General features: G+C 50.7%; 1 protein-coding gene across 1 annotated transcript in view; it reads left to right on the top strand.

Moving 5' to 3' along the window:
• LOC137352011 (period circadian protein homolog 3-like) overlaps window positions 1–18,192 on the top strand; it is a 49,269-nt gene extending 31,077 nt beyond the window's left edge. Inside the window, 8 exon segments of the mRNA XM_068016989.1 lie at window positions 1,731–1,869; window positions 4,702–4,829; window positions 5,776–6,331; window positions 6,384–6,444; window positions 9,477–9,669; window positions 10,582–10,762; window positions 11,093–11,243; window positions 15,952–18,192. Of these exon segments, the coding sequence (XP_067873090.1) occupies window positions 1,731–1,869; window positions 4,702–4,829; window positions 5,776–6,331; window positions 6,384–6,444; window positions 9,477–9,669; window positions 10,582–10,762; window positions 11,093–11,243; window positions 15,952–16,122 (1,580 nt within the window). The 3' untranslated portion in view covers window positions 16,123–18,192.
• Window positions 18,193–18,919: the final 727 nt, after the last annotated feature.

Raw genomic sequence — 18,919 nt, 5'->3', positions numbered from 1 at the left:
GACTGGGTACAGTGTGACACTGGGCTGAATGGGGGACTGGGTACAGTGTGACACTGGGCTGAACGGGGGACTGGGTACAGTGTGACACTGGGCTGAACGGGGGACTGGGTACAGTGTGACACCGGGCTGAACGGGGGACTGGGTACAGTGTGACACCGGGCTGAACGGGGGACTGGGTACAGTGTGACACTGGGCTGAACGGGGGACTGGGTACAGTGTGACACTGGGCTGAACGGGGGACTGGGTACAGTGTGACACTGGGCTGAACGGGGGACTGGGTACAGTGTGACACTGGGCTGAACGGGGGACTGGGTACAGTGTGACACTGGGCTGAACGGGGGACTGGGTACAGTGTGACACTGGGCTGAATGGGGGACTGGGTACAGTGTGACACTGGGCTGAATGGGGGACTGGGTACAGTGTGACACTGGGCTGAACGGGGGACTGGGTACAGTGTGACACTGGGCTGAATGGGGGACTGGGTACAGTGTGACACTGGGCTGAGCAGGTGGGGTGGGGGGTCCAGTTACTGTAACATGCCTCAGTAAACATTTGTAATGTGTGCACCTGTGTGTGTGAGAATGTGCCTGTCTCTGTAGTGTCTGTGTGTGGCTGCCTGTTGAGTGTGCCTGAGTGTGCGAGTGCCTGTGTAGCTAGCGCCTGTGTAGTGTGTGTGTGCGCCTGTGTAGTGTGTGTGTGTGTGTGCCTCTATAGTGTGTGTATGCCTGTGTAGTGTGTGTGCGTGTGTAGTGTGTGTGTGTGCCTGTGTAGTATGTGTGTGCGGGTGTAGTGTGTGTGTGCCTATGTGCGCCTGTGCAGTGTGTGTGTGTGCCTGTGTAGTGTGTGTGTGTGGGTGTATGCCTGTGTAGTGTGTGTGTGCGTGTGTAGTGTTTGTGTGTGTGTGCGGGTGTATGCCTGTGTAGTGTGTGTGTGCGAGTGTGTGCGCCTGTGTAGTGAGTGTGTCCTCCGTGCTGAAAATCTGAAATAAAAACAAAGTGCTAGAAATTCTCAGCAGGTCTGGCAGCAGCTGTAGAGAGAGAGGCAGAGTTAACGTTTCAGGTCTGTGACCTTTCAAAGAAAATTAAAATTCATCTCTGATGTTGGCCGTGCTCAGTGGGAAACATTCTTACCTCTGAACCAGAGTGGTTTCACGTCCCCCTCAAGAAACTTGAGCACTGATGGAGTGCAGTGTCTGGATGAGATGTTGAACTGAAGGTCTGCCTGTCCTCTCAGCTGGGCATAAAAGATCCCTCGGCACTATTTGAAGAAGCCCAGTCGTCCTGGCCAATATTTACCCCTCAATCAACATTATTGAAACAGATTATCAGGGCATTATCACATTGTTGTTTGAGGGAGCTTGCTGTGGGTAAATTGTCTGCTGTGTTTTCTACATTGCAACAGCGACTACACTTCAAAAAGTACATCATTGGCTGTAAAGCCTAAGGTTGTGAAAGACGCTATATAAATGCAAGTCTTTCTTTGAAATTACACAACCGCAACCCAGCCATTATTTCTGGATGCTCTCCCCTTCTCCTCCTGAGGTTTGCACCTTTGACCTTTGGTGGTATCCTACACCGTTTTGGTGAGCAGTGAGGAGCTGGTGATGATCTCCAATTCCTCAATGGAATGTCACTGGAGTGAAACGAAGTTTGAAAAGGAATCGCTTTCAAACGATTTTCTTCAAACTGTCTCTCGAGAGGCTTTTTTTTTAATTAAATTTTCTTTTACAGGCGGATGGAAGGTGGGTTCTTCAAACTCCCCACAGAGATCAGTGGAAGAAGGTGCCGGAACCATCGCCAAGGATTTTGCCAGAATCCAGCAGAGAATCCCATCATACCAGCAGATCAACTGTGTCGATGGTATCATCAGGTGAGAGGGTTCAATATTTGGCTTGACACTTTGGTTTTAGTTCAGGAGGTACGTGTGTGTCATTCTACTGTCATGCAGTCCCCAAGGGTCAGGGAGTGGGGGGATAATGGGAGGAGCATCGGGGAGTGGGGGGATAATGGGAGGAGCATCGGGGAGTGGGGGGATAATGGGAGGAGCATCGGGGAGTGGGGGGATAATGGGAGGAGCATCGGGGAGTGGGGGGTAATTGGAGGAGCATCGGGGAGTGGGGGGGTAATGGGAGGAGCATCGGGGAGTGGGGGGGGTAATGGGAGGAGCATCGGGGAGTGGGGGGGTAATGGGAGGAGCATCAGGGAGTGGGGAGTGGGGGGATAATGGGAGGAGCATCGGGGAGTGGGGGGATAATGGGAGGAGCATCGGGGAGTGGGGGGATAATGGGAGGAGCATCGGGGAGTGGGGGGTAATTGGAGGAGCATCGGGGAGTGGGGGGGTAATGGGAGGAGCATCGGGGAGTGGGGGGGTAATGGGAGGAGCATCGGGGAGTGGGGGGGGTAATGGGAGGAGCATCAGGGAGTGGGGAGTGGGGGGATAATGGGAGGAGCATCGGGGAGTGGGGGGGTAATGGGAGGAGCATCAGGGAGTGGGGAGTGGGGGGATAATGGGAGGAGCATCGGGGAGTGGGGGGGTAATGGGAGGAGCATCGGGGAGTGGGGGGGTAATGGGAGGAGCATCGGGGAGTGGGGGGGTAATGGGAGGAGCATCAGGGAGTGGGGAGTGGGGGGATAATGGGAGGAGCATCGGGGAGTGGGGGGATAATGGGAGGAGCATCAGGGAGTGGGGAGTGGGGGGATAATGGGAGGAGCATCGGGGAGCGGGGGGTAATGGGAGGAGCTTCGGGGAGTGGGGGGATAATGGGAGGAGCATCGGGGAGTGGGGGGTAATGGGAGAAGCATCGGGGAGTGGGGGGTAATTGGAGGAGCATCGGGGAGTGAGGGGATAATAGGAGGAGCATCGGGGTGTGGGGGGGGTAATTGGAGGAGCATCGGGGAGTGGGGGGTAATTGGAGGAGCATCGGGGAGTGGGGGGGTAATGGGAGGAGCATCGGGGAGTGGGGGGGTAATGGGAGGAGCATCGGGGAGTGGGGGGGGTAATGGGAGGAGCATCGGGGAGTGGGGGGGTAATGGGAGGAGCTTCGGGGAGTGGGGGGTAATGAGGAGCATCGGGGAGTGGGGGTGTAGTGGGAGGAGCTTCGGGGAGTGGGGGAGTAATGTGAGGAGCATCGGGGAGTGGGGGGGTAATGGGAGGAGCATCGGGGCGTGGCGGGGTAATGGGCGGAGCTTCGGGGAGTAGGGGGTAATGGGAGGAGCTTCGGGGAGTGGGGGGTAATGGGAGGAGCATCGGGGAGTGGGGGGTAATGGGAGGAGCAACGGGGAGTGTGGGGGTAATGGGAGGAGCATCGGGGAGTGGGGGGTAATGGGAGGAGCATCGGGGAGTGGGGGGTAATGGGAGGAGCATCGGGGAGTGGGGGGGTAATGGGAGGAGCATCGGGGAGTCGGGGGGTAATGGGAGGAGCATCCGGGAGTCGGGGGGTAATGGGAGGAGCATCGGGGAGTGGGGGGGTAATGGGAGGAGCATCGGGGAGTGGGGGGGTAATGGGAGGAGCATCGGGGAGTGGGGGGGTAATGGGCGGAGCATCGGGGAGTGGGGGGTAATGGGCGGGGCATCGGGGAGTGGGGGGGTAATGGGAGGAGCATCGCAGTTTGCCTCAGTATCCCTCGGCCAGTGAGAGGGCAAAAAAATCAGTTTCCTGCTCTTGATTCCCAAACAGTGATTCTTGTGCATTGGGAATGTTTATTGGAGTTTTGTTTGTTGTGACCAGTATTCCCGATGTGGCTCTCTGTCTGTTCGTGGTTGGGGAATTGTATCGAGTGGCACTGTCCTCCCTGTCCAAACTCCTCATACCTGCTCCTGTCCCATGAAGCTTTGAGCCGAGCATTGGTTCAGAAAAACCCGCCCTGTGCTGAGAGCAAAGATGGGGTTTCACACTGATGACCCCCGACCCTCACACACAGCCCGACCCCCGACCTTCACACACAGCCCGACCCCCCCAACCCTCACACACGGCCCGACCCCTGACCCTGACCCATGGCCCAACCCCCCCCCCCCCCCCCCGACCCTCACACACGGCCCGACCCCCCCCCCCCCCCCCCACCAACCCACACACACGGCCCGACCCCCCCCCCCCCCCCCGACCCTCACACACGGCCCGACCCTCACACACGGCCCAACCCCCGACCCTCACACAGTCTGACCCCCCCCCCCACCCCCCTGACACTCTCACACACGCCTGACCCTCCCCGACCCTCACACACGGTCTGACCCTCCCCCCCCGACCCTCACACACAGTCTGACCCCCGACCCTCACACACAGCCCGACACCCCACCCCACCGACCCTCACACACGGCCCGAACCCGACCCTCACACACGGCCCGGCCCCCCCCCCCGATCTCCTCTCACGGCCCGACCCCCCCGCCCTGACCCTCACATATGAGGAATGGTCATTTACCAAAGTGCGAAGAGCTGCTCGTGCCCCAAGTAATGAATCCGTAGCTTCAGGAAACACGGGAAGGAGCTGGAGTGGGTGCGAGGAGGGTCAGGGAGTAAGGAGACCTGGGGGGTGGGTTGGTCTGGTTAAGGAGCCAGGAAGGATAAAGGTGTGGAAGGAAGGTGACCACTGCTGAAGCCTGCTCCTTGTGGTTTATAGCCTTGCCTCTTCAGAGTGTGTTACCAGCTGTTGTATTCTCTGGTTGACTTCTGATAAAGACCCAGTACTGATGGGACTTCCTCCTCAGATACCTGGAGAGCTACAGTGCTCCTTTACTGAAACGCAAGCACCACTCTTCATGTGAACAAAACGTTTCGTCCAAAGATGACGGTGAAACAAAGCCACACACAGAGGAATGGACTCCGGTCTCAGACGGTATGGGTATTGTCAGTGTTTTTGTTCTGTCCTTTAGAATGTAAGTAACCCGTTTATGAAGCTACTCTAGATATAGTTGTGGTTTTCACACTTTGAGTTTATGAGGGATGGGGATGAGAGCCGAGTGGTTAAGGTCCAGGCCGAGCAACTCTGTTACATCCGAGTTCCGGAATTCCGCTTCATTCGGAGATGACGTTAATTCCCATTCTTCAATCTGATTGCTGTTTCTGTCCAAAATTAGCGTGCACGCAGGTTTCAGTCTGGACGGTGGGAGGGGGATAGTCACTGGATTCAAGTCAGGAATGGAATTCCTGGCTGATATTTGCCTCTACCTGTAGCCTGGGATTGCGGAGGGGAATTGAAACATCCCATTTTCAATCTGAATGAGATTGTTTGACCTGGTGCAGACTGGAAGTTGAACCTGGGGTTTCAGGTCATGATGGCTTAGTGCTACACAGGACGACACTGTGACTCCCTGGACCACTGGAGAGACTGAGAGAGACTGTGTGTGGGTGTGTGTGTGTTTACAACTCAAAACATTGGGATCCAGCATAATTAACTTGATCTCTGCACTCCTCCAATTCTGACATCTTGCACACCCCTAAGTAGCACCACCCCACCATTTGGCAGCTGTGTCTTCAGCTGTCTAGGCCCTAAGGTCTAGAATTGTCTCTCTGCCCCTCTTTTGCCTCCTTAAAACGCACCTCTTTGACTAAGCTTTTGGTCACCTGCCCTCATATCTCCTTTTGTATGATCACCTCCTGTGAAGTGTCATGGGGATATTTTACTGCACTGAAGGCACTATATAAATGCAAGTTGTAGTTTTGAATGTAAGCAGCTGCTGTTTTCTCCAGCACGAACTGCGGGTTTTTATTTTTAAAGAGGCTGAATTCCTCAGGGTCTCTCGAGAGGGTGACCAGTTTGTGTTTTGATTTGGTCTGAGCAGCTTGTGGGTCCTTTTGCCATACAGAGGCTACTGGGCTGGATGGTGTGGCGATGGCGGAAGCATTCGAGCGGGCAGGGGAGTTCCAGAGAGTGGTCCTAACCCTGGAGCTGCTGTCGGCACACACACACAGCGAGGAGCAGATGTACCTGGAATGTTTCAGGGACCGGACACTGCAGAGCCCATACAGCTGCTCCCCACGGGAGGACAGGGACCGGACACTGCCGAGCCCATACAGCTGCTCTCCACGGGAGGACAGGGACCGGACACTGCAGAGCCCATACAGCTGCTCCCCACGGGAGGACAGGGACCGGACACTGCAGAGCCCATACAGCTGCTCCCCACGGGAGGACAGGGACCGGACACTGCCGAGCCCATACAGCTGCTCTCCACGGGAGGACAGGGACCGGACACTGCAGAGCCCATACAGCTGCTCCCCACGGGAGGACAGGGACCGGACACTGCAGAGCCCATACAGCTGCTCCCCACGGGAGGACAGGGACCGGATACTGCAGAGCCCATACAGCTGCTCCCCACGGGAGGACAGGGACCGGACACTGCAGAGCCCATACAGCTGCTCCCCACGGGAGGACAGGGACCGGACACTGCAGAGCCCATACAGCTGCTCCCCACGGGAGGACAGCCAGCAGCACGGCTGCTCCCATCACCAGGGTTGTTCAACTAGGATTAATGTTGCCACCTCTCTAGTCTGCAGGGTTTTTTATTAATTGTGTTGCTGGCAAAGCCACCTTGAGATAAATGCAGCCTGTTTCCACACCCTTGGGAATAAAAACAATCAACGCTGCCCAAAACCAATTAAAAGAAAGAATTGCATTTATATAGCACCGTTCCCGACCTCAGGATGTTCCAAAGTGCTTTACCGCCAATAAAGTACTTTTGAAGTGTAGTCATTGTTTGTAAAGTAGGAAACTTGGCAGACAATTTTCACACAGCAAGCTCCCACAAACTGCAATGTGATAATGATCAGAATAGGCCAGTTAGTTTAATATCAGGGGTGGGTAGGGTTTTAGTAACAATAATCGGGGAAAAAATCACCGGACACTTGGAGAGGTTTGAGTTAGTTAAGGATTGCCACTATGGATTTGGAAAAGGCAGATCATACTTAATAATCTGATTGAATTTTTTGATGAAGGGAATGCAGTGGATGTTGTTTATATGGATTTCAAGAAAGCATTTGATAAGGTGCCACATAAAAGGCTGGTTAACAAAATTGAGGCTCATGGAATACGAGGGTCAGTGTCCAATTGGATAAAAAAATTGGCTTAAGGACAAAAGCAATGAGTCGTGGTAAACGGTTGTTTTTTAGGCTGGGGGATGGTAGACAGTAGTGTTCCCCAAGGGTCAGTGCTGGGACCACTGCTTTTTATTGCTATATATCAATGACTTGGATCTTGGAATACAGAGCAGAATCTCAAATTTTGCCGATGACACCAAACTTGGAGATGTGGCAAACAGTGAGGATGATATGAACTGCCTTGAACAGAACATAGATAGGCGAGCAGAATGGACAGTCAGTTGGCAGGTGGAATTCAATACTGACCAGTGTGAGGTGAGGCATTTTGGCAGAAGGAATATATACTTAATGGCACAGTTCTAAAGAGTGTGCAGGAACAGAGGGACCTGGGGGTGCATGTACATTGATCTTTGACGATGACAGGACTTATTGAGAGAGTGGTTAGTAAAACATATGGGGTCTTGGGCTTCATAAACAGAGGCATTGAGTACAAAAGCAGGGAAGTTATGCTGAACCTTTATAAAGCTCTGGTTAGGCCCCAACTGGAGTACTGCATCCAGTTCTGGTCACCACACTTCAGGAAGGATGTGAGGGTTCTTGAGAGGGTGCAGAGGAGATTTACCAGAATGGTTCCAGAATGGGGGATTTTAGTTACAAGGTTAGGTCGGAAAAGCTGGGTTTGTCCTCCCTGGAACATAGGAGATTGAGGGGAGATTTAATAGAAGTGTACAAGATTATGACAGGCTTAGATAAGTTAGACAAGGAAAAACTGTTCCCATTAACTAGATTAACTAATGGTACAAGGACTAGGGGACACAGATTAAAGGTTTTGGGCAGGGGGAATATGAGGAAGATCTGGCATGGATTCAAGGGGCCGAATAGCCTCCTTCTGTACTGTAAATGACTCAATAACTCTAATCTGTTTTTGTGATATTGGTTGAGGGATAAATATTGGCCCCAGGAGACTGGGGAGAACTCCCCCGCTCATCTTAGAATAGTGCAGTGTTTGCATCTGCCAGACAGTGCAAATAGGACCTTCGTTTAGCATCTCATCCTAAAGTCCGTACCTGTGACAGTGCAGCACTCCCTCAGTACTGCACTAGAGTGTCAGCCTAGATTTTGTGCTCAGGTTTCTGGAGGGGGACTTGAACCTATGATCTTCTGACTCAGAAGTCAGAGTGTTACCCACTTAGCCACAGACAACACCTGATCAGCTGCTTATTCGTCTCACTAACTCTTGGCATGTGGGGCCGGATGTCATCGGGCACCATGGTTTAGCAGGCAGTCGATGGGCGGAGAGGACAAGGACTCTGCCCGGCTGGAAGCAGAACAAAGCGGGAAAGCCGAAGCTGAAATGTCGGAAGACGATTGGATCCTCAGACAGCGGTGTTTCCCATGAAAACCGACCTCAGCAATTCCAGATGGCGTCTTTCACTGGGACGTCCGTGACCCGTTCCCAGGGTTCAGGAGCTGGTCTATCTGGCACGGGGCCCCCTCCATTGATCCGTCTTTGCCCAGCGTATGATGTGGCTCCATTACCGGTGACTGGCACGGGCGCAGTCAGCATGTCGCACGTCACAGTGGCGCCTCCGGTGCCATGTCTCGCTCCAGTTGTCGTCTTTGTTCCGAGCTCTGCAGTGAGAGCCCCGAGCCCTCCGCCCATTCCCCCCTCTCAGATTCAGCCTGTTCCATCACCCTACACCTCCAGCACACCCTCCCCAACCCCTCACCTCCACGGACCTCTCTCATCGGGTGGGCCACTACCTGCTGCAAACTCACAGAGAAGCTCCCCGCTGCAGCTCAACCTGCTCCAGGAGGAGTTAGCAATGTGGCCAAGACCTCCCAGTCACCGGTGGGCAGGAGGAGCCCGTGCGTGTAAGTAACTTTTCATTTAAAATCACGCACTAACACGGACAAGAATTCACAAAATACAACCACATGCTTAGAAACGGCAGAAGGAGAGCTCCCTCCAGTGGTCAGAAGACCCTTCCTTCTGTAATCTGATGTGCTGAGATGGCTGATCTGCTCCTGGGTGATATACTTGGCCTGCAAGGGAGGGGGGATTTTCCACTGCTGATGGTGGGAGGGGGTGGTGGTGAATTCAGCATCAGGATCCAGTGTCCACGTCCCAATCCATGTCTGTACAGCCTGCTGACTGTGACTGCCCATGTTCAGGTGTGAGGATGTACAGGACAAGGAGCTCGAGTCAACCTAGCACAGAGCTGGACCTCACAGGGCGCCCCGCCACTGCTGCAAAACATGAGCCTATCACACTGACTGAGGCCGACCAAACCAGCACAGCCCAGCAGCCAATCTTACTGCTTTCTGTGGCTCAGGACTGCACAGAGCAGCATATCGATCTGCTGAAAGTTGGATTGCCCACGTGGTTATATTCAGGATACTTACCATATGCAACACAAACACATTTGCTTTGCTCTTTATGTTTTAGATGGATGTCGCTGATGACCCTGGGGATCCAAACATTCAGCCCACCCGTTGTGAACTCATGGACCTGCTCTTACACGAGGATTTGAGCTCTGGAATTGGTTCTACCGTCTCTGGCAGCAGAGCCGCAACATCTGGATCACTGGAATCAGACTTCACTGGATCCAGGTCAAATCCTAAATCCCAAAGTGCCACAGGTAACAGAACGGATGTGGGCACTGTCTGGGAGAGTGTTATCAATCTACCCCTGCCAACTTTATGTGTTCCCTACTTACCCATCTATCGAAAATGAAGTTGTTGAGTGTCTCTTCTGAACAGCCACATTGGCCAGTCACAGGGCAGATAGTGATCATGTGACTCCTTGGCCAGTAGTAGCCACATGGCAAATATTGACCGTGTGACCTACTGGCCAACAGTAGCCAGCTGGGAGGTGGTGGGGTAACATATTGGCAATGTTACTGGACTAGTAATCCAGAAGCTGGGACTAATGCTTGGGAAGCATGAGTTCAACTCCCACAATGATAGCTGCAGGGATTTAAATTCATTTCATTAATAAATCTTGAATAAAATGTTAATTTAATGAATGATGATCATGAAACTACTGGATTGTTGTAAAAACCCATCTGGTTCACTAATGTCCTTCAGGGGAGGAAATCTGCCATCTATATCTGGTCTGGCCACGTGACTCCAGACCCAGCTATGTGGTTAACTCTTAACTGCCCTCTGAAAAGCCGAGCAAGCCACTATTGGTGTCTCACCACAGCCTGCTCAAGGGCAGTTAGGATGGGCAATAAATGCTAGCCTTGTCCGTGACACTCACATCCCAAGGACAATTTTTCTTTTAAACCTGGTGGGAAATGATCATGTGACCATTTGTAAGTCTACACTTTGCAAACTCTACACTTGTTCTGGTTAATGAACTATACAGATTAAAGGATTCCAGGTTAGATCATTGGTCTATGCAATTGGGCTCAGGATGGAGGAAAGACCAGGGTTTGCATTCCCGATAGTTGTCCAAGCACTGCTCCTCACTCACCCTGTTTAGAATTGTCTCCCTCAATTGGATGCTGCTGTTTACCTGTGAGGTGCTGATGGATTCTGTTCCCCAGGTGCCAGTCACAGCAGCCAGTACTTTGCAACCACCAACGTGTCTGGTCAGTCTCCAAGCAGGAGGAAGCAGGCGGACATGGGAGGGAGCGATGTGGGTAAGCACTTGGCAAGGGATCCATTCTGGTCAATGATAAAGAACATGTCCAAGACTGTGATGATGACGTACCAACTCCCAATCAGGTAGGAAACTGCCTCGGAGTAAATGCATGGCATTGTACAGAAATTGCACTGAATTCTATACAAACTGTGCCCTCCCTGAGCCTTCAGGAGAGGAGGGGAATAAATCCTGAAATCAGTACATGGAAGCTGATACAATTGTAACTTTCAAAAGGGAATAAAGTTTTGCAGGGCTAGGGGATTAATTGGATAGCTCTTTAAAAGAGCAGGCACAGTCACAAGGGGTCAAATGGCCTCCTGTGCTCTATCTTTCCACGATTCCTATGATTTTCATCTTTAAGGTCGAGCATTGTATTTTGATGAGGTAATTAATTTTATTTGGTTTTCAATCAGGGACCGAGAGACTGTGTTGAAGGAAGATCGACAAAAGTTAGCAACGATGTGGCCTTTCCAGCCACAATTTACGGAGCTGCAGAAGAAGGAATTGGCTGCATTGTATCCCTGGATCGGGTCCCACTGCATCCCAGAGAATACGGACATACAGGTTTAAAAACAAAATCACTCCGCTTGTGTGATAGAGTGGATCTGTGGAAAGGTGAACTGGGTGGGGCAGTCAACTCATGGCCGGACCTTCAGTCACCGAGACATTAAGCTTTGGAATTCCCTCCCTAAATCTCTCCTTTTAAGACACTCGTTAAAACCTACTTCTTTGACCAACCTTTTGCTCACCTGTCCTAGTATATCCTTATGAGGCACGATGGGCCAAATGGCCTACTTCTGTGCTTTATGATTCTATGGCTCTAATAGGTGGGAATACTTAAACAGAGCTGCATTGAGGGCAGTCTCAGTGACAACATTCTCCCTGGAGTACAGTTCTAGGTAATGTTCCACCCAGCGGTCGATTTGTTTGCGTTGGTCAGTGATTGTGTCCCCTGATTTAGATTTGAGGGGGGCGATCTTCTTGATGGTTGGCCCAAAAGCTCTCTTAATGCCATCATGCATTCCTCTGATATTTCCGGTGTCTGAGGCCAGCTGAATATGACTGCATAGGTGTTGCCAGTAGTCATTTGCGCAGCACCTGGCTGTTCTTTGTGCAGTGCTTCTGGCTGCTTTAAGTGCTACGGATGTTAACTCGCTGGGGGCTTTCTTGTAGTTCAGCAGTGCAATGCGCTGAGCGGCTATGACAGGTTCCAGCTCTTCAATGTGAGATTGAAACCAGTCTGCATTCTGCTTCACACGTTTGCCATAGGTGATCATGGCTGACTCATAGATGGCGTCTCTGATGTGGGCCCACTTGGTCTCTGCATCCCCTGTGGGAGTGTTTTGGAGGGCTTTTTCAAGTGAATTTAGAAACTTATGTAACAGCTGTGGATAAGAAATTCTGCTCGTGTTGATGCGCGGGCGGCCCTTTTGCTTGGAGTGATGCAGCTTCTTTGGTTTGAGGCTAACCTTGCTGCACACCAGGGAGTGGTCGGTGTCGCAGTCTGCACTGTGGAAGCTGCGTGTGATTTGAACGCTGTTTAAAGAGGCTCGCCTTGTCATGATGAGGTCCAGCTGGTGCCAACGATGTGATCTTGGGTGCCTCCAAGAAACCTGGTGACAGGGATTAGTGTGAAAGAACGAGTTGGTGATGCAGAGGTTATGATAGGTACACAACTCAAGCAGTCTCTGTCCATTCTCATTCATCCTTCCAATGCCATCGCACCCAAGGCAGGAGGGCCATGAGTCATGGTCGGCCCCAACCCTGGCATTAAAGTCCCCCAGCAGGAACAGGTGTTTGGTGTTGGGGATGCTTCTAATGATATTATGGAGTTCCTCGTAGAACTGGTCTTTAGCTTCAGGTGAGGAGCAGAGTGTTGGAGCGTAGATGCTGAGTAGGTGTACTAGACCAGAGGCGGTGAACAGTCGGATGGACAGTATGCGTTCCGAGCTATTTGAGGGTGGCTCTATCATGCTGAGCAAACAGTTTCTGATGGCGAAGCCCACTCCATGCTGTCTTGGTTCCTCAGGATCCCTACCCTGCCAGAAGAAGGTGTAGTCTTGCTCTCTTAGAGATCCACTCGCAGGGAGGCGTGGCTCCTGAAGTGCTGCAATGTCCACATTGAGTCTACTGAGCTCGTTGTTAATGATGGCGGTCTTCCTAGAATCATTGATTTGTGTAAGGTCTTCCGACAGGCCAGGACACATAGTTCTGACGTTCCAGCTTGCAAAACGAAGGGCTGGTACCTTCTTTCCTTTTTTGGTCGTGCTGTTTGGTGCGGTGTTACAGTCCACTTGTCGGGCAATGACCCTGAGCTCCAAGACCCATTGAAGCAGGTGGACTGTGGCGGGACAGAACCTTACTGACCGGGGGCTGCCCGGTTTTAGGCGGGCGGTAGCTGTCCAGTGAGGTGTAATGACCTCTCCCACCGACAAAGGCAACCCGTGGCGCCCAATCTCTACGCCAATTCAGCTGGGCTTATAACCCGTAACTGCTGCCTTCCGTGTTGTTTTGGTCGCTGTGAGACGACTATGGAGTGACCTCTCCATGGCGCATGCCTGGGCGGTTGTATGGAGGTTGTGAGTTGCCCAAGCGTCAAAACCCCCCCCTCGGCCTTCCTGGTGGGGTCCAAAGGAGTGCAGAGCACGACTTTTGGTACCGGTATGACTGCAGAAACATGCCAAAGGTGACACATGACCGCCTTCGGGGTTCCGCTCTGGATTTTCTGTTGGGGTTTTCTCCCTTAGCCTTGGTCTCTCCCGAGACGCACACAAGGCAATGGGGTTGTTAGGGCCCCTACACAGGGATAGGTGGATGCCGGTGGGAGGAAGTGGAAGGAAGGGGGTGCGAGGGGGAGCTGGGAAGGGGGATGCAGGGGGGTAGGGGAGGGGGTGCAGGTGAAGGGGGTGCGAGGGGGGAGCTGGCAGTCTCTGCCAGTCATGGATGAGCTGGACTTACAGCCAACAAAATCAGAACTCAGTGATGCCATTGATTCTCTAGCCGGCGGAAAAGCCCCTGGGAAGGACGGCATTACCCCTGAAATAATCAAGAGTGCCAAGCCTGCTATACTGTCAGCACTCTACGAACTGCTATGCCTGTGCTGGGACGAGGGAGCAGTACCTCAGGACATGCGCGATGCCAATATCATCACCCTCTATAAGAACAAGGGTGACCGCGGTGACTGCAACAACTACCGTGGAATCTCCCTGCTCAGCATAGTGGGGAAAGTCTTCGCTCGAGTCGCTTTAAACAGGCTCCAGAAGCTGGCTGAGTGAGTCTACCCTGAGGCACAGTGTGGCTTTCGAGCAGAGAGATCGACCATTGACATGCTGGTCTCCCTTCGCCAGCTACAGGAGAAATGCCGCGAACAACAGATGCCCCTCTACGTTGCTTTCATTGATCTCACCAAAGCCTTTGACCTCGTCAGCAGACGTGGTCTCTTCAGACTACTAGAAAAGATTGGATGCCCACCAAAGCTACTAAGTATCATCACCTCATTCCATGACGATATGAAAAGCACAATTCAGACCCTTTTTCTGTACTGAGTGGTGTGAAACAGGGCTGTGTTCTCACACCTACACTGTTTGGGATCATCTTCTCCCTGCTGCTCTCACATGCAGTTAAGTCCTCAGAAGAAGGAATTTTCCTCCACACAAGATCAGATGGCAGGTTGTTCAACCTTGCCCGTCTAAAAGCGAAGACCAAAGTACGGAAAGTCCTCATCAGGGAACTCCTCTTTGCTGACGATGCTGCATTAACATTTCACACTGAAGAGTGTCTGCAGAGACTCATCGACAGGATTGCGGCTGCCTGAAATGAATTTGGCCTAACCATCAGCCTCAAGAAAATGAACATCATGGGACAGGACGTCAGAAATGCTCCATCCATCAATATCGGCGACCACGCTCTGGAAGTGGTTCAAGGGTTCACCTACCTAGGCTCAACTATCACCAGTAACCTGTGTCTAGATGCAGAAATCAACAAGCGCATGGGAAAGGCTTCCACTACTATGTCCAGACTGGCCAAGAGTGTGTGGGAAAATGGCGCACTGACACGGAACACAAAAGTCCGAGTGTATCAAGCCTGTGTCCTCAGTAACTTGCTCTATGGCAGCGAGGCCTGGACAACGTATGTCAAGTCCTGTAACATTGATCACAAGTGGTGGGAGTCAGTTGCCAGTGATCGCCAGAGCTGGCGGGCAGCCATAAAGGTGGGGCTAAAGTGTGGCGAGTTGAAGAGACTTAGCAGTTGGCAGGAAAAAAGACAGAAGCGCAAGGGGAGAGCCAACTGTGTAACAGCCCCAACAACCACTTTTATCTGCAGCACCTGTGGAAGAGTCTGTCACTCTAGAATTGGCCTTTATAGCCACTCCAGGCGCTGCTCCACAAACCACTGGCCACCTCCAGGCACTTACCCATTGTCTCTCGAGACAAGGAGAAGAAGACGACTTAAACAGGGGAGACCAGTCAAACAGTCTACCAGTGCTCAGAATATTACAAATAACTGTATTCTGCCTGTTTGTAACATAATGTACCAGAGGAAGGTGGGAACACGAGGTGGCCATTCTGCCCCTCATGTCTGATCCGCCATTCAATTAGATCACGACTGATCTCTGCCTTTTATCCATTTATCTGCCTTAGTTCCATATCCCCCGATACCCTTACCTAATAAAAACTTTAGCCCTCATGTGGAGAATCAATTCTGACATGGAAAAGTTGGGCCCAATGGCCCATTTCTATGCAAATCCTTCTGTAATTTTTGGACATCCATAGACTACGTGAGTGATGGGGTCAGTGTCAAACAAAGGTGAGGTCTTACACAAAGGCAAAGGTGGAAACATTGAGAATTTTTGTTTGGGAATGAAATAAAGGAAATTCTAAGTCTTTGTAAGAAAGAGGTGCCATTTGCAAGACGCTCTCTCCCCGTTATTAATCCGTGCACTATTGTCGGCTGTGCCTTCAGCTGCCAAGGTCCTGAAGTCTGGAATTCCCTCTGTAAACCTCTCCGTCTCTCTCTCTCTCGCCTCCTTTAAGATGCTCTTCAAAACCTACCTCTTTGACCAAGCTTGACCTGTTCAAATATCTCTTTATGTAGCTCGGTGTCAGTCTTTGTTTGATAATTGCCCTTGTAAAGCGCCTTGGGATATTTTACCACATTGAAGGCGCTATATAAATCCATGTTTTTAAAATCTAGTGAGGGCCCAGAGTGATGAGATAAATTTGCCAGTCGTTAAATGTGAATTTGAAATGATCTTATTCTTCATCCTTTGCAGGCCAGGACTAAATGCAAGGGTGGTTTGATGGACTGCGTTCATGGGACATGCAATATCCAGGCCCCAGTCTGGCCAGGGGGTGAGGTTTCAGGCATGAGCATAAAGCTGCCTGCGACGTGCGAGGCCTCGAACCCTGGCAAGGCTCTGGACTGCTTCACCTCAGCAACCTGAAACCTGAGGAGGAAACGGTGGAGTCCCCTTCTTTAACCTGTTCGTGGCCCGTAACATATGGTGGCAAAGCGCAGAGTGGGCGAAGTGGAGCCAGGCTCTGCTGACAGCTCCCGCGAAAGGCAGCGGAATTCCCGCCACTAAGACAGTGAAAACTATCCCGTCGGAGTGACCTGTTTATCCTCGGCTCACTTTTGGCTGTTTGAACGACTCCTGGCTGCTTAATAATAGCACCCGGACAGAACGTTGCGTTCTTGTTTGTTCATAGTGACTCTCCTTGGTTTTAGGTAACATGTTCACGGTTGTGGATGACTGTGAATCTCCAGCACTTCTAATACTACAGAGACAGATGGAGATACAAGTATCTATACAGATATGTTTTGTGGCATTGATAGATTATTCCCCTTCTCCTGCCTTACCCCATTACCAACTTTCGAGCTTCAGGATAATAAATTCCTGAATTACCGATTGTGAAAGGTTTTCAGACAGAGGATATTCCGAAGTGAAGGAAAGAACTTGCATTTATATCACGTCTTTCACCACCTCAGGATGGAACAGAACGCTTTACAGACTATGAAGTACTTTTGAAGTGTAGTCACTGTTTTAGGGAGTGTATATACAAACAGTTGAGCCCATATTCCAGGCTGACACTCAGTGCCAGTTTAGGGTAGAACCATAACCAGCTAATATTGGGAATATGTATATCTGTTTCTGTCTATGTGGTTGAAGCTGCATTTGATGGACCAGATGCTCAGTTGCAGTATCCTGATGGCAAAGTCCATATGAACGGGAGGAGGATGATTCCGCTGTCATTTATGCCACATTGGAGGTGAATGGGGGAAGAGGCCGTTGGTGCTGCCACTTGTGACTGTGACAGTGCTTTCAACGAGTGATCAGCAATCGATTCATGTCTGTCGCAGAGTGTTGTTGGGTGGGATCAGATGTGGATTCACATCCCAGCTGGGCTGTTGTGTTAAATCACCAGATGCTTTTCCCACTTCCCCTAGGGAGGGCGAGAGACCAGAACAAGAACTGACCAGACCAGTCCTGTTCAATCTGCTAGATACAGACCTCCTGTAATGAGCCTCTGTTGTTGGTGAGATACTGAGAGCTGCTGCAGCCCTCTCCCACTCTCGGGTAAGGAATGCAACATGTCTTGAGAAAACCTAGGGAATGATTGCTATATTCCTACGGTTGAGGGGATGTGAAGTGAGTAGTGCAACAGATCAGGTGTTGTCCTTGAGTCTACAGGTTTGAATTAAGCCAAGACTGATGGAATAAATGTTGCCTCTTTTTATTGGCTGTGAGGGCCCTAAGTGAAATGAGATTGGGGCAGTCATTGTCCTCCATGACCCCGCCCCCACCCTTTCTGATGGGTCCAGCTGCACTGCACAAAACCGTGCTTAATGTGGCACTGAATTAAACTCATTCATTGGGGCTAACAGTATGGTAGGTGTGAGAAATGGAAGGTCTAACTAGTGCAAAAGTGTTTAGGATTAACTCAGTCTTGTAGCTGTGTAGAGGGAGGTTTACTCTGTATCTAACCTGTGCTGTACCTGCCCTGGGAGTGTTTGATGGGACAGTGTAGAGGGAGCTTTACTCTGTATCTAACCTGTGCTGTACCTGCCCTGGGAGTGTTTGATGGGACAGTGTAGAGGGAGCTTTACTCTGTATCTAACCTGTGCTTATACCGGATATAACGGATAGAAAAATGCCCCTTACAGCACTGACACTGTAACCTGAAACACAAAACAAAATTTCAAGGAAGTAAAATATAATTGATCCATTTGGGACAGGGTAGTGAATAAACATTCACCAGGACAGCTAGAATTAACTAAAACATCATGTAAATATCTGTATTTAAGTTTCTTGAACCACTGATATATCATACTTTTATATTTTTATTGTTTAGGAAATTTTATGTCAACATCTGTGATTTACAGAGTGAATTGCAATGAAGGACAGTGACTGTTATCGTGTGCTATGTTTGAGACACTATCGTCATCTTAACTTAATGTCGACAATTCTTTGTTTAATTTGAAGAAAGAAATGATTTAAGACAAAAATGTTGTATGAGGGGAAAAGTAACTGAATAAAGAAATAAATGAATCATTATTTATCAATTCAGACTCAGGATGTGGGAGTCGCTGGTAAGGTCAGCATTTATTCCCCGTCCCTAGTTGCCCTGTGGAAGTGGTGATGGGTCCTCTTCTTGAACTGCTGCAGTCTGTGTGGTGACGGTGCTCCCACAATAGTGTTAGAATTTTGATGAACGAGCGGTGATATATGTCTGTCAGGATCGTGTGTGACTTGGAGGTGATGGTGCTCCCATGATGTAGCTGCTCTTGTCCTTCATGTGGCTAAGATTCCACAGATGTGATGTGCTGTTGGAGTAAGCTTGGTGAGTCGATATAATTTATTTCTTAATTGGATAGTTCACTGGTGATGGATCAGTTGCATCTGTTCATTATCATATTTTGAACATTTAAGTCTTTCCAACTGATGTGGTGCAAAGTGGCTAAACGACTGATGATATGGAAGTTACACGATACGTGGTGATATCACTTGCATGTAGTTTTAATTCATATTTTACTGCAGTTTCAAGTTCTAATTATTGTTTCACTTTTCAAAGTTTGTTTTGAAGAGAATGTTAAAAATGAATAATGTTCCAGGACCAGCATTCCTCTGGGATTGCACTGTGTATCACTGCTGTTTCCAGCAGAACTTCTGCTCACCCCTTACATGGTAAATGGTGTCAGGGACAGAGCTAGGGATGGAGAGTCCCTAAGGTTGGAGTTCT

The sequence above is a fragment of the Heterodontus francisci genome, chromosome 37 (assembly GCF_036365525.1).
Source record: "Heterodontus francisci isolate sHetFra1 chromosome 37, sHetFra1.hap1, whole genome shotgun sequence".
In the NCBI taxonomy this organism is placed as follows: Eukaryota; Metazoa; Chordata; class Chondrichthyes; order Heterodontiformes; family Heterodontidae; genus Heterodontus; species Heterodontus francisci.
This window is presented reverse-complemented; position numbering and strand designations above follow the sequence as displayed.